The following is a 15,039-nucleotide window of genomic DNA, read 5'->3' on the forward strand; positions in this document are numbered from 1 at the left end:
CTCAATACCTTTTATTTTGAAGCTAATATGATGATAAAACCATCCTGGTCTCATAGACTAGACATAACATAGTACAAGTCATAGTAAGTAAAAAAAATGATGATTTCAAAGAACATAATAGCATTTTCATTAGTTTATGTTACTCTAGGCTACAAGTAAAAACAAAAAAACACTAGTTCAAGTCCATCACGAAGAAGTCTAAAGAAATGTTGTGGAAATAAGAGAATGTATTTGAAAAGAAAACAGAATAGCATATTTTACATTTATTTTGTTACTAGTCTTTGCTTAGTAGCCAGAAAAACACTGCCGCGTGAGTGGTCATGTGCTGAAACCATAGACAGTGCAGATATTCTTGGGGAAAGTTACACTTGGAAATAGAGCTGCACCTCTTGAATTTTTTCAGCTATTTGACTACGGTAAGTATCATAGAAATGGAAGAATATGCTCTTTCCTATACTATTATATTCAGCTCTGTAATATATAATAAAAAATTAATCATTATGTGATCTTGCAAAACATTGATTCAGCTCTGATCTACCTTTACTAAATGAGCTCCATTGTGAGAAGTGATAATCTATTCTATTTGTAATAATACTAAGTGATAATCTCTTCTATTTGTAATAATAATAATACGTGATAAATAGGACTATTCGGCTTAGGCAACCGATCTTGACGATGAAGGTTATTTTAATTGATTTAACTGCCATTCGGAATCGTGTGGCTTAAAAGACAACGCTGTAACAAAGTGGCCACATTATTTATAAGGCCATTTGAGGAAAATGGCCATTTTATCTATCCTCTCTTCTAGCTCGAAATTAAAACACATATACAAGCTCAGATCTCAATATTGTTTTATGCTAACAATGCCCCGAAATTATGACCCAATCTTGGAAACGTGTCCTTTCATTACTCAGCCCACTGGTATTGGAATGCCCTCCAAGTCAACCAAAAACTCCAGGAGCTGGTGTCCCTGGAGGAGTTCAAAGGACAAATAGATGAACAGCTTCTGGCAGCTTCATTAAATAGTACCCGCAAAACACAGGTCTCAACGTCAACAGTGTAGAGGCGACTCTGGGATGCTGGCCTTCTAGGCAGAGTTCCTCTGTCCAGGGTCTGTGTTCTTTTGCCCATCTTAATCTTTTCTTTTTATTGGCCAGTCTATGGCTTTTTCTTTGCAACTCTGCCTAGAAGGCCAGCATCCCGGAGTCGCCTCTTCACCACTGCTCTTTCTATTATGGTTAGAGCCAGTTGTCGCTGTTGTGTGAAGGGACTAGTACACAGCGTTGTATGAGATCTTCAGTATCTTTGTCATTTCTCACATGGAACAGCCTTAATTTCTCAGAACAAGAATAGACTGACGAGTTTCAGAAGAAAGTTCTTTGTTTCTGACCATTTTGAGTAATCGAACCCACAAATGCTGATGCTCCAGATACTCAACTAGTAAAAAGAAGGGTAGTTTTATTGCTTCTTTAATCAGGACAAAAGTTTTCATTAGCCTGTTAAACTGATAAACTTGGATTAGCTAACACAATGTGCCATTGGAACACAGGAGTGATGGTTGCTGATAATGGGCCTCTGTACGTCTATGTAGATATTCCATTTAAAAAATCTGCTGTTTCCAGCTACAATAGTCATTTACAACATTAACAATGTCTACACTGTATTTCTGATCAATTTGATATTTAATGGACAAAAAAATGTTTCTAAGTGACCCCAAACTTTTGAACGGTAGTGTACATCTGGTGTAATTAGAAGCAATTTTTGGTACCATGATTGTCTTTTTAAAATTTTATTTATACGAAGATTGACTTTGAAGATTTTTCATTCACTAATGTGAGATCCTGTTTTATGTTAACAATGCCTGTGTCACGCCCTGGCCTTAGTATTTTGTGTTTTCTTTATTATTGTGGTTAGGCCAGGGTGTGGCATGAGTGATTATGTGTTTTCTTTTCTAGGGGTTTTGTAGATTTACGGGGTTGTTTTCACTGTAGTATTCTAGGTAAGTCTATGGCTGCCTCGAGTGGTTCTCAATCAGGGGCAGGTGTTAAGCGTTGTCTCTGATTGGGAACCATATTTATGCAGCCATATTCTTTGGGTATTTCGTGGGTGATTGTCTCCTGTCTCTGTGTTTTGTACCAGTTAGGACTGTTTCGGTTTTTCCACGGTTTCTTGTTTTGTATATTGTTCACGTTATCCTCTTTATTAAAGATGTTCAACCATAACCACGCTGCATTTTGGTCCTCCTCTCCTTCCCAGGAAGAAAACCGTAACAGCCTGCAGTACCACAGTTGGCCTTGAACATCCGTGTCTTCAATGGGTGGGGGCAGTCGTTATGAGATAAGATTAAATGGATAGGGGGACCTGATCCTAGATTCTGTCTGATTCTATGACATTTTTGTACTGTTTTGTACTGAAAATCCATTTTAGTGTACAGTCTGTATGTAGCATCTTAATTTGCAGGAGAAATTAAACACTTGTACTGTATTTGAGGTTTAAAAAGGCTTATGAAGTTTGTCATTTAAATTGTGACTAGATTTCCCTTACGTTTTTTTTAGCAACCCCATCAAAAAGATCAAAGTTATAATTCACATTTCATATTGTACAGGATTATGTATGGGATCATCAATGAAGGGCTATGCGTTCTATGGAAAATAATGAACGAAGTGGAAACTCAGTCTTCCACGGAGTTGCTTAATTTGCATAATTTTCCTGAGAATGCATAGACCCACGAGTTAATTCTCTTTCATAACATGGCTACAATTGAACACATTTGTCACTAGAAATATGTTAATTTGTCAGTAGAAATGTGTTCAACATCCACTGAAGTAGCTAACAAGTTGACTAGATAGCTACAGTAGTTGCCGTGGTAACCAAACAAACAGACTTACTAGGTTATCTAACCAAACCATCAGTTCTAGCTTGCTATTATGAAAATCGAATTAAACAATAGCAATACTGTTTTCTATTCCACTTTTGCTTTCAAAAGCAGCTCAAGCAAAACATGTAAAAATGAACTATAGTCATTTAATTCGACTGTGCATTATAGGGAAATAATGCAGCCTATAATGCCCTTGAAGCCAATCAGGAAGGAGTATTCAACAATGCCATGGTATAATTAAGCAATAAGACCCAAGGGGGTGTGGTACAGTACATGGCCAATATACCATGGCTAAGGTCTGTTCTCATGCACAACACCCTTAGCTGTGGTATATTAGCCATATAGCACAAACCCCCGAGGTGCTTTTATTGCTATTATAAACTGTTGCCAACGTCATTAGAGCAGAAAAAATAAATGTTTTGTCATATCTCTCTTCTCTGTATACATCAATGATGTCGTTCTTGCTGCTGGCGAGTCTCTGATCCACCTCTAAGCAGACGACACCATTCTACTTTGGACAGTGTTAACAACCCTCCAGGCGAGCTTCAATGCCATACAACTCTCCTTCCTTGGCCTCCAATTGCTCTTAAATACAAGTAAAACTAAATGCATGCTCTTCAACCGATCGCTGCCTGCACCTGCCCGCCTGTCCAACATCACTACTCTGGATGGCTCTGACTTAGAATATGTGACAACTCCAAATACCTAGGTGTCTGGTTAGACAGTAAACTCTCCTTCCAGACTCACATCAAACATCTCCAATCCAAAGTTAAATCTAGAATTGGCTTCCTATTTCACAACAACCATCCTACCTATCCTCAACTTCGGCGATGTCATTTACAAAATAGCCTCCAATACCCTACTCAATAGACTGCATCCAGTTTAACACAGTGCCATCCGTTTTGTCACCAAAGTCCCATATACTGCCCACCACTGCGTTTATAATTCTATTTATTCCACAGCATTGTTCCTGATTGGCTAGAAAGATATTCTAGAATGGACATTAAAACCAGATAACGGGACAGTTGTAAAAGATAATGGGACCGTTGGAAAAGATATCGGGACACCTTGCAATCATGACGCAACATGCGCCTACACATGCAGACCGTACTTTCTACAAAGTCACAGAAAGCTAAACCAACAACTACACAAACTGAAATGGCATACATTGTAGATGCAGGTCCACCGAGGAAAAAGCTTAGCTAGCTGCCCAATATATTACATTTAATGCTGCATTCGTAACCGTGAGGGGGTGGGAATTTACCATTAGTGAAGTAAATATCAGTTGGATACATGCATGTGCTTTGAACTCGTTGAGAAACGCTGATTGGCTAATGGCCAACAAGCTGCGTAAACCATAAACTATGAGTACAGCTATCATGCTCATAAACAAATTAGTGTAAAAAAAAACAACATATTAATAGATTGCTTTTTATTAATGATGTTTTGTTTTTGCATTTAACTGCCGAACATGCTGTTATAAAGGTCGTTTCCTTAGTAGGTGGCATCGGAGGTCAGCATGTGGGAGAAGTGGGAGCTCAGGATGATAGATGAGTGTTCCACTAGTAATTACCAGTTGGAGGGACGTTCAAGTAGAGTTTTCCCAGTCGTGTGTGGTAAATTCCACATTCCCACTGAGTTACAAATGCAGCATTATGTTGCGTGCACGTGCTCGTCAGAACTAGGAAACTCATCACGTTCCATGTTCAACGAATTAGCTATTCGGAAATTTCTGGAGAGTTGGAGAGCTGTACTGCTCTTAAAATGTAGGTGGGACCTATGTGTTGTCTGGGGCTCATTAGCATATTTAGGCACATGGTCAAATATACTGAACAAAAATATAAACAGTAACATACAATAATTTCAATGATTTTACTGAATTACAGTTCATATAAGGAAATCAGTCAATTGAAATGAATGAATCACGTCCTAATATATGTATTTCACATGACTTGGCTGGGGCCCGCAGCCATGGGTGGACCTGGGAGGGCATAGGCCCACCCACTGGGGAGCCAGGCCCAGCCAATCAGAATTTGTTTTTCCCCACAAAAGGGCTTTATTACAGACAGAAATAATCCTCAGCTTCATCAGCTGTCCGGGTGGCTGGCCTCAGACGATCCCGCAGGTGAAGAAGCCGGAGGTGGAGGTCCTGGGTTGGCGTGGTTACACCTGGTCTGTGGTTTTGAGGCCAGTTTGATGTACTGCCAAATTATTTCAAATGATGTTGGAGGTGGCTTATGATAGAGAAATTATCATTCAATTCTCTGGCAACAGCTTTGGTGGACATTCTTGCAGTCAGCATGCCACCCTGCATACCACTGCTGGCTTGCTTCTGAAGCTAAGCAGGGTTGGTCCTGGTCAGTCCCTGGATGGGAGACCAGATGCTGCTGGAAGTGGTGTTGGAGGCACTCTTTCCTCTGGTCTAAAAAATATCCCAATTCTCCAGGGCAGTGATTGGGGACACTGCCCTGTGTAGGGTGGCACTTATCTTAGGGGTGTTAACCCAGGTGTACTGGCTAAATTCCCAATCGGCCCTCAAACTATCATGGTCACCTAATAATCCCCAGTTTACAATTGGCTCATTCTTCCTCTCCCCTGTAACTATTCCCCAGGTTGTTTCTGTAAATGAGAATGTGTTCTCAGTAAACTTACCTGGTAAAATAATGGATAAAAAATTCCAAATTGTGCACTCCCTCAACTTGTGACTTCTGTCTTGTGTGACAAAACTGCACATTTTAGAGTGGCCTTTTATTGTCCCCAGCACAAGGTTCACGCTGTTTAATCAACGTCTTGATATGCCACACCTGTCAGGTGAAGGGATTATCTTGGCAAAGGAGAAATGCTCACTAACAGGGACGTAACAAATTGTGCTTTTTGTGCTTGGGGGGGAAAGCAAGAGCTGAGAAACCACTGGTAGGCTTGAAGAAACAAAACAAACTGGGACAGGCAGACAGAAAACACAGGTATAAATACACAGGGGATAATGGGAAGATGGGCAACACCTGGAGGGGGGTAGAGACAATCACAATTTACAGATGAAACAGATCAGAGTGTGACACAAATATTGGGTAGAAAAATGGCCCATTATACCTACAAGGTACAACATTGTACCATGTGAGTTCATACTGTATGTGTACCTGTGAAGTGTACCCTTTGACCTTTTTGTATCCCAGGGAATACTGTAGTGTACCAAACCAGACAATTATTTTTGAGTGTGTTAATATATGTTCTAATCAATGAGTATGAACCTGGTGGCACTGCAGAAACATTGATGCACTCCCAACCCAGAGGTTGCATGTTCAAATCCTCAAAGAATGTATGCTCATAGAAGTCAAGGGTCCTTGAGCATTGCTTGTTTTATGTTAATGTTGCATTGATGGGGGTAATTGGACAATCGTTTACTTGATTCTGGGCAGCTTTTGGCAAAGTGTAGAAACACATTCCTGACAATAAGTCTGTAGCCCATATTCCTTTCACACTCAGAAATCTGGTGGTGTAGCTGCACTGTAGCAATACACTTCAGGTTGCTCGTGACCGAGAGGTCACGAGTTCAAATACCATTTAAGGTGAAGTGGTAACAGTAGAAGATTTTACAGTCGTTTACATTGGAATACAGAAGCATACTCTTATTTTATAGAAATAACACCTTTGGTATAGTTTTGGTATATATTTACTCTATTTTTACTGCAACTTTAGGAAAGTGCAGAAGTGTATCCTTGGCAATAAAACAGTAGCTTGTCACGCCCTGATCTGTTTCACCTGTCCTCGTTATTGTCGCCACCCCCTCTAGGCGTCGCTTGTCTTTCCCAGTGTATGTATCCATGTGTTTCCTGTCTCTTTTTGCCAGTTCGTCTTGTATGTCCAAGCCTACCAGCGTGTTTTCCTGCTTTGCCTTTTCTCATTTTTCTAGTCCTCCCGGTTTTGACATTTGCCTGTTCTGGACTTTGTACCCGCCTGCCTGACTATTCTGCCTGCCTGCCACTCTGTACCTCCTGGACTCTGATCTGGTTATGACCTTTTGCCTGTCCACGACCATTCTCTTGCCTATTCCCTTTAGATTTATTAAACATCTGAAACTCCAACCACCTGCCTCCCGTGTCTGCATTTGGGTCTCGCCTAGTGTCATGATATAGCCAGCTGATCTTCAACAGACACGGGAGGCAGATGTCAACAGACCTGGTGGTGCAGCAGGAACTTCAGGTAGCTTGCAACCAAGAGGTGTTGAGTTCAAATCCCAAGTGCCTCCCCATGTTGTCACATTTATTTCACAAGAGATCATGTTGTCACGTAGTTTCATGTTATCACGTTGCGTCACATTAACATCACGTGTTCACATGTGAAATGTACAGTTGAAGTTGTAAGTTAACATACACCTTAGCCAAATACATTTATACTCAGTTTTTCACAATTCCTGGCATTTAATCCTAGTAAAAATTATGTCTTAGGTCAGTTAGAATCACCACTTTATTTTAAGAATGTGAAATGTCAGAATAATAGAGATTTCAGCTTTTCTTTCTGTCATCACATTCCCAGTAGGTCAGAAGTTAACATACTAATTGAGTGTATTTGGTAGCATTGCCTTTAAATTGTTTAACTTGGGTCAAATGTTTCAGGTAGACTTCCACAAGCTTCCCACAATAAGTTGGGTGAATTTTGGCCCATTCCTCCTGACAGAGCTGGTGTAACTGAGTCAGGTGTGTAGGCCTCCTTGCTCACACACGCTTTCTCAGTTCTGCCCACAAAGCACCATCGATAGCCATTACACAGACACTAAACAGAAAACATGATCCCACAAAACCCAAAAGGAAAATGACAACTTATATGTGATCCCCAATCAGAGACAACGATAGACAGCTGCCTCTGATTGGGAACCACACATGGCCAAAAACAAAGAAATACAAAACAGACTTTCCCACCCGAGTCACACCCTGACCTAACATAGAGAATAAAAAGGATCTCTAAGATCAGGGCGTGACACCTATGGTGTTTATACTTGTGTACTAGTGTTTGTACAGATGAACGTGTTACCTTCAGGCATTTGGAAATTGCTCCAAAGGATGAACCAGACTTGTGGAGGTCTACAATTTTTTGACTTGGCTGATTTCTTTTGATTTCCCATGAAAACAAGCAGAGGCAGTGAGTTTGAAGCTAGGCCTTGAAATACATCCACAAGTACACCTCCAATTGACTCAAATGATATCAATTAGCCTATCAGATGCCTCTAAAGCCATGACATTTTCTGGAATTTTCCAAGCTGTTTAAAAGCAGTCAATTTAGTGTATGTAAACTTCTGACCCACTGGAATTGTGATATTGTGAAATAATCTGTAAACAATTATTGTAAAAATGGCATGTCATGCACAAAGTAGATGTCCTAACTGACCTGCCAAAACTATAGTTTGTTAACAAGTAATATGTGGAGTGGTTGAAAAACGAGTTTTAATGACTCCAACCTAAGTGAGTGTATGTGTTATTTTCAATAAGGGAATGGTTATTTTATTCACAGAATGCCTCTGAGCTACACTGTCCCATGACAGTTACCCCAATTCCAAATAAATACCCTTATCCCTTCCCACATACCCATTTGAATCCTCCTTCTAACGTACCTAATTGACAAATCTCCCTCTTTATCTGACATGCTGAGGTATGTGTGATGTTCCCCGTATGTGTGTGTTTGTGTGCTGGTGGTTGTTGACAATGCGACTTTGGCATAAAGGATTGCCATCATGTGACGCGAAAACAGAGCAACAAACATACTGATGTGAATAAGCATACAGTTAAATATCAAACATTTATACAGACACACAGTCGTGAAGAAATCAAGACATGTGTCCTTGGTAGGATTTCACATCTGCACAAAAAAACTGAATATACTAGGTGCATGTAGAATTGTCTGTATACTGTTGATAGGTATTTTAAGCATCCCTGTGTTATGTTGCTGTATTAGCAGGTACAATAAAAAAAACATGCAATGAGTGTGGAATTGTATGTATAGGCTACAATATATCTGCTAACAGTCCAAGCTAAAGAGCTAAGGCATCATCAGGGGACAGAAGCCATGTGACAAAGCAGATGACTGCCAGAGTGCCGGGATTGGCTCAGCGCAGGTGTGACATCAGCAAGCAGCATAATCACTCCCTCCATTGCTCTCTATCTCTCTCTCAGTCTACCTCTCTCGCCAGCTTTGTGTTTTTCTCCTTTGCCTTTCTAACTCAGCATCCACCTCTCGTTGATGGCGTGTGTCAGTGCTGTTGGGGCGACTGGGGCCTAACGCGCTGGGCCCTTCCCCCGATTCTCTACACCTTCCCTGGGCCTCTGTCTCTGCCTCTTCCGTCGGCCCGACAGCCTGCCTGGCTACCTCCCCCACCCCCCGTGTGCTGGTGTCTGGGCTCAAGGGGTGGAGGAGGAGGGAGCAACGACGTTCCGCTTCACTTGGGAGCCGTTCAGCAATTAGGAATGCCCTAGACCCGGCATCATTTAGCCACTTGGAATATCTCGGGTTCCTCCATCCGCCTGTCTGTCTCTCTATCCATCTGTTGGTCTCCCTCCATCTGTGGAGGGGGACAGAGGAATGAAAATCTGCAATCATGATGGAAGGTAATTATTTGTGCCCCCCCCCCGCTCCTCCTTTTTATCCTCCATCTCCTCCCTCTCTTCTCCTACCTATTTATGCCCTTCTGCAAGGCAGTATTTTGGGTGCTATTGCTTGGTAATAAGCTCTAGTGGGTATCTAACTATCTTGAGCATCTCTGTGTTTTGGTGCTTAGGCTACCGTACGTTTTTTTTCTATCTGTAGTGTGACGTGGCTCTGTCAGATGCCTATGCGTGTGTGTGGATTGATTTGTAAGGGAGGGATAGATGTTCACACCACAGCTGTGTAGCACAATGAGGCAGACGTCCGGCTCGGCAGGGGTGTGTGTGTGTGTGTGTGTGTGTGTGTGTTTCTCTCTCTCTCTCTCTCTCTCTCTCTCTCTCTCTCTCTCTCTCTCTCTCTCTCTCTCTCTCTCTCTCTCGTGATGGGTGTGTAATTAGTTAATAGTCTTGTCTCAAGGTTATACCTACTGAGGTTGTGGCTCATACTATCTGTGCTAGAATTCAGTGATCTCCCATGTATTCTATTCAAGTCTTTTGTGTTGGCTGAAATGATGCCAGCTCATTTCAGAATGTGTTTGAATCAGTGGCCCATTCACTGATCACCTATCATTAAGAGGACCTTATCAAAGCATTCTGTAATGGCGCAAATGAAATAGTGTTTTCATTGTGACATGAGTTGGTCTATTCTCTAGTTGTTATATTTCTTTAAACATTATGTCAACATGGTAGGCGTTGTTAACAAAACACATACCTGTACACATGGTCTAACATGAATTGATTGCATACGTTTTCTGTTGTCAAACAAATACTGTGTTATACTGTATGTTGCTTCGGTTTGCTGAATGAATGGCTCACATTTAGAAGTGTATAGTGGTTTATAGATACAGACTATTTGTGAAGCTATCGACGGAATCTTTTGTGGATGTGCCGAGCTGGCAGCTCTTAGGCTCTGACACAACTGAGATGTTAGGCTTTCTCTCCGTTCCTCATTGAGAGCCATGGTAGTGTGAGCCTCAGTGCCCATGTGAATAGCAAGGTGCTCTATGGGATTGAAAAGTCTTAGGTAACAGATAGGCACACTGGCCAGAAATAGCGATGCTGTCAGATGCATTCTGAATTGTAGAGAGAGAGAGAGGGTCTTGCCTAGGGTTTCTCTGAGGCCAGTTGACTGCTATTCAGTGCAGTGTTACTGTACAATGTTTTGTTAAGTTGTCCATTTTAAAGAATCTTGAGTGGAGCGGGTAAGGGGGGAAAACTGGGTGCGTCTCAACAGTCTAAAGCTCCTTCATCCCCATGTGCCCTCTCTCTTTTTTTCACTGGCCATTGGACATTGGTGAACGCAATGGGGCAGATGCCCCATTCGTCCCACGTTTCCAGCTCTTTCATGTCAGTGCAAATGAAGGAAAAGAGACAAAGAGAGTAAGACTATTGGTAGACTATTGAGATGCATCCAAGAAGTGTCCAAGGCCTGTCCGAGGCTGTTTATGTCTACTTACTGTGCCTGACATAAACTAGGCCTACATCAAAACAGCTGAATAAAATTGACCTCATGATTCAGTAATACTGTAGTTAAATGTTTCATTCCCTTTCCATGCTACTACAGTACTGTCTGCCTACAGGCCCTGTTAAAGTCAAACTTGGTTATAGGGTTTTCAAACGCTTCTTCATCGGCTGCATTTGGATTCAATGCACTTAACAAAACTACATTTAGAAGGTCAAAAAGTAAATATATTAACATGTTACTGGGTGGGAAATGTTTTTAACTTCTTCACGAGACCCAGTTACAGGTCATGGTTCAAAATAATCCCTTGAAGTAACTGTCCAGTGTTTCCAGCTTTCTATCAAATAAATGTATTAGGCATGTTAAAAAGCAGCTTTTCTGTGTTGGAATAGTTTGTGCGTACCCAAATGGTGTGGGTGTATACCGGTCATAAAAAGTATTCATGCAAGTAGACTGCTGATTGGCCAGCTCAGCCAATGAGCCAACATGACATGTTCTATGATGAAATGGTAAGCATTTTTGAAAAAGTCTGTTTGAGATAGAAGTTTGAGATATTTTCTTTTGAAGTGTTTTTTTTTCTTCTCTACAATTTGTGCATTGGCCACAAATACGAATATAGTCAACAACATTATTTGGGTATGAGTTGAAGATGTGTTTGAGTTTTATATAATTTCAGGAGGTCATTTTGAAAGTAGAGCTCACGAGCCAAAATGGCTTCCTGAAAATGGTGCACGATTGTGTACAACAGCGGTTCTCAATCCTGGTCCTGAGGACCCAAAGAGGTGCACATTTTTGTTTTTGCCCTAGCGCTACACAGCTGATTCAAATGATCAACTCATCAAATTTGAATCAGTTGTGTAGTCCTATTTTTTGTGGCCCCCTTCCTGATATCAGAGAGGAACATTTTAGTTTTATAGTTAATTTCATGAAATTCTACACATTTGTCACCGACCGGCTCGATCCGGTCTTATGTAGCAAAATTTGAAATGGTGTTTTTTTTTACATTGGATAAAAGTAGAGAGTCAGAGATAGAAAATTGTAAATCATACACTACAGTTGAGGAACAATGGGAAAGTAATTGGAAGTTGATAAACTTGTAACACCACTTTGGAGAAAATGGTCCTTGAATATTTTGGTACACCTACAGGAGAACTCTTCTTTGTCTACACCCATTCAGCTTCGTTCACACCCTCTAAAGCCTTAGCCCCACCCATTTCTTTAAGGATTCACATGTGCTGAAATTATGAAATTATACAACACATTTTCCAAAAAGTAGTAGCATTAGTCACGTAAACACAGAAATAAACAAATGGCACATTGGATTCCTAATTTTAAAAATAAGTGGTGCTTTTCTTACCGAGGAGACAAAGTTAAATAAATTACTACCATAAACGTGAGATCAGTGAGTATGGTAGTGTACAAACAAAGATTTCAAGACTGAAGGCTGGTTTATACTACTTCTATCAACATGTCTGTATGCAGTTGTCGCAGTGACATTATGTACATTCTATTGTCGTCCGACATTAAACTTGTCGTTGTCGTTATGAAAAGTATAAACACAAAAACGACAGGCTTCATGACGTCAGCAGCCTGGTGATCCAACATAACATTTTAACACCAATAAACCTGTCCCTTTAAAAATGTATTTGACATATAGTAATATAGCAAACTTTACGTTAGCTGGCTAACCATATCACATAGCTGACAACATCTTAACTCTAGCTAATTTGTGTTCAATATTCCAGTAAAATAAGCTCACAACAAGATCCTTATTTAGAAGTTAATGGCGAGCTAAGTACAGAAAATATGGTTGCGAGTTTAACGTAATAAAAGAAGGGCATTTTACCGGAGAATTGTAGAACTTGGACAATATCTCGTTGGCCTAACGTTATATCCTAATCTGACTTTGGTGCTGGCCATGTTGTTCTTCACATTTACCTTTCTGGGTTATGAATTTGAAACATATTTTTAAGCACTTTTTCATGAACGTGGCCGAAAGTTTTTAGGCCGAATCCGACATGACGCTAGTTCACCATGACGGCAGACACCGTTTCTGGGTTACGAATTTGAAACCTATTTTTGAACACTTTTCATGAATGAGGTTCAAAATATATTTTTTAGGCCCTATCTGGCATGCCTTTAGTTCAGCATGACGGGAGACACCGTTTCTGGGTTATGAATTTGAAACATATTATTGAGCAGTTTTTCATGAACAAGGAGGATTTTTTTTTAGGCCCTATCGTAACCCAGAAATGCTTGTTTCTGGTAAACACACACTATCTCAAATAAATTCAAAGTTTATTTGTCACATGCACAGGATACAGAAGTTTTAAAACGGTACAGTTAAATGGTTTCTTGCATAGTGGAGTCTTTTGTTGCGACATGTAGCTTGCTAGTCAGCTTTAACTTGCTATGAAAATGACTTTCTGACAAAATTAGAAATGTATAATATCTGAAAATGTAGCTAGCAAGACTCTCTTAACCCACATACATGAATGAACGCTTCTCCCTCTCTGTCACGGATGCCATGATTGCCCTTACTTTGAAGATATAATCCAGAGACAGGTGTTTTTTACAACAGCCTTCTGTGTTCTCTTTTCAGCTCCCTCCGCATATTTGCAATCAATCTCAGTCCTCCAGAAAGTGGAGAGCATTAGCAGTTCTTCGTGATATCTTAAAAAAAACTGTTTTAGAAAGGATTACCCACACATGTTGGGCAGCTCATGTTATAGACACAAGCGTGCTACATAACAGACCATTCCAAACTCATCTCTCTGCATGTCCAGCCCATCCATTATCTCAGCCATTCATGGCAAAGGTCAAGGTTCCTGTTTACGTTCAAATGCATCTCCTGTGAAGTAGTGACATGCGACATATGCCTAGTGTCCTGAAATGAGTCACATTTTGCCATGAGACTTAGAGAAAATGTTGACGATTTAAAGCATATTTCCTGCAATTCTACGCATTATGCCAAGAGGCAGAGAAATTGTTTTTGCGGTTTTACAGCTAATCTCCTGCAATTCTGCCCAGAAATAGAACTAAAAGGTTCTGTACTGACTCCACAGAGACCTACTATTCCAGGCGTACATTTATCATTTACATTTTCACATATTACATTTACTTATTTTCCACCATAATTTGCAAATAAATTCATTAAAATTCCTACAATGTGATTTTCTGGATTTTTTTTCTCATTTTGTCTGTCATAGTTAAAGTGTACCTATGATGAAAATTACAGACCTCTCTCATCTTTTTAAGTGGGAGAACTTGCACAATTGGTGGCTGACTAAATACTTTTTTGCCCCACTGTATATACGGTACTCTATACCATCTACTGCATCTTGCCATCTTTATGTAATACATGTATCACTAGCCACTTTAAACTGACACTTATGTTTACATACCCTACGTTACTCATCTCATGTTATACTGTACTCGTTACCATCTACTGCATCTTGCCTATGCCGTTCTGTACCATCACTCATTCATATATATTTATGTACATATTCTTTATCCCTTTACACTTGTGTGTATAAGGTATTGTTAGGTTAGATTACTAGTTGGTTATTACTGCATTGTCGGCACTAGAAGCACAAGCATTTCGCTACATTCGCATTAACATCTGCTAACCATGTGTATGTGACAAATAAGATTTGATTTGATTTGAAGCGTGTAGCTTCTGTGCTCGGTTGCAGACACTACCGAGTTCCAAACTGCCTCTGGGAGCAACGTCAGCACAATAACTGTTCATTGGGAGCAGCCTTGGCCCGAGCAGCCGTGCATAAGCCTAAGATCACAATGCACAATGCCAAGCCTCGGCTGGAGTGGTGTAAAGCTCGTCGCCATTGAACTCTGGAGCGGTCTGATGAATCTGACGAATCTGGGTTTGGCAGATGCCAGGAGAACGCTAACTTCGCGAATGCATAGTGCCAACTGTAGAGTTTGGTGGAGGAATAATAATGGTCTGGGGCAGTTCTTCATAGTTCGGGCTAGGCCCCTTAGTTCCTGTAAAGGGAAATCTTAATGCTACAGCTTACAATGACATTGTAGATGATTCTGTTGTTCGT

The 15,039-nt window shown here is 40.6% G+C and overlaps 1 protein-coding gene and 1 long non-coding RNA gene across 3 annotated transcripts in view; one reads left to right on the forward strand and one right to left on the reverse strand.

Annotated features, from left to right (window-relative positions):
* Positions 1–15,039, reverse strand: part of LOC135516937 (uncharacterized) — a 20,471-nt gene continuing 5,432 nt past the window's right edge. For both annotated transcript variants that reach the window (XR_010451991.1, XR_010451989.1), the window contains exon 3: positions 1–9,428. This is a non-coding gene — a long non-coding RNA (uncharacterized LOC135516937). The remainder of the gene's footprint in view (positions 9,429–15,039) is intronic.
* LOC135516925 (SH3-containing GRB2-like protein 3-interacting protein 1) overlaps positions 9,391–15,039 on the forward strand; it is a 26,964-nt gene continuing 21,315 nt past the window's right edge. The window contains 1 exon segment of the mRNA XM_064940997.1: positions 9,391–9,474. Coding sequence (XP_064797069.1) covers positions 9,465–9,474 — 10 coding nt within the window. The 5' untranslated portion in view covers positions 9,391–9,464.

Source organism: Oncorhynchus masou, chromosome 3 (assembly GCF_036934945.1).
Source record: "Oncorhynchus masou masou isolate Uvic2021 chromosome 3, UVic_Omas_1.1, whole genome shotgun sequence".
Classification (NCBI taxonomy): Eukaryota; Metazoa; Chordata; class Actinopteri; order Salmoniformes; family Salmonidae; genus Oncorhynchus; species Oncorhynchus masou.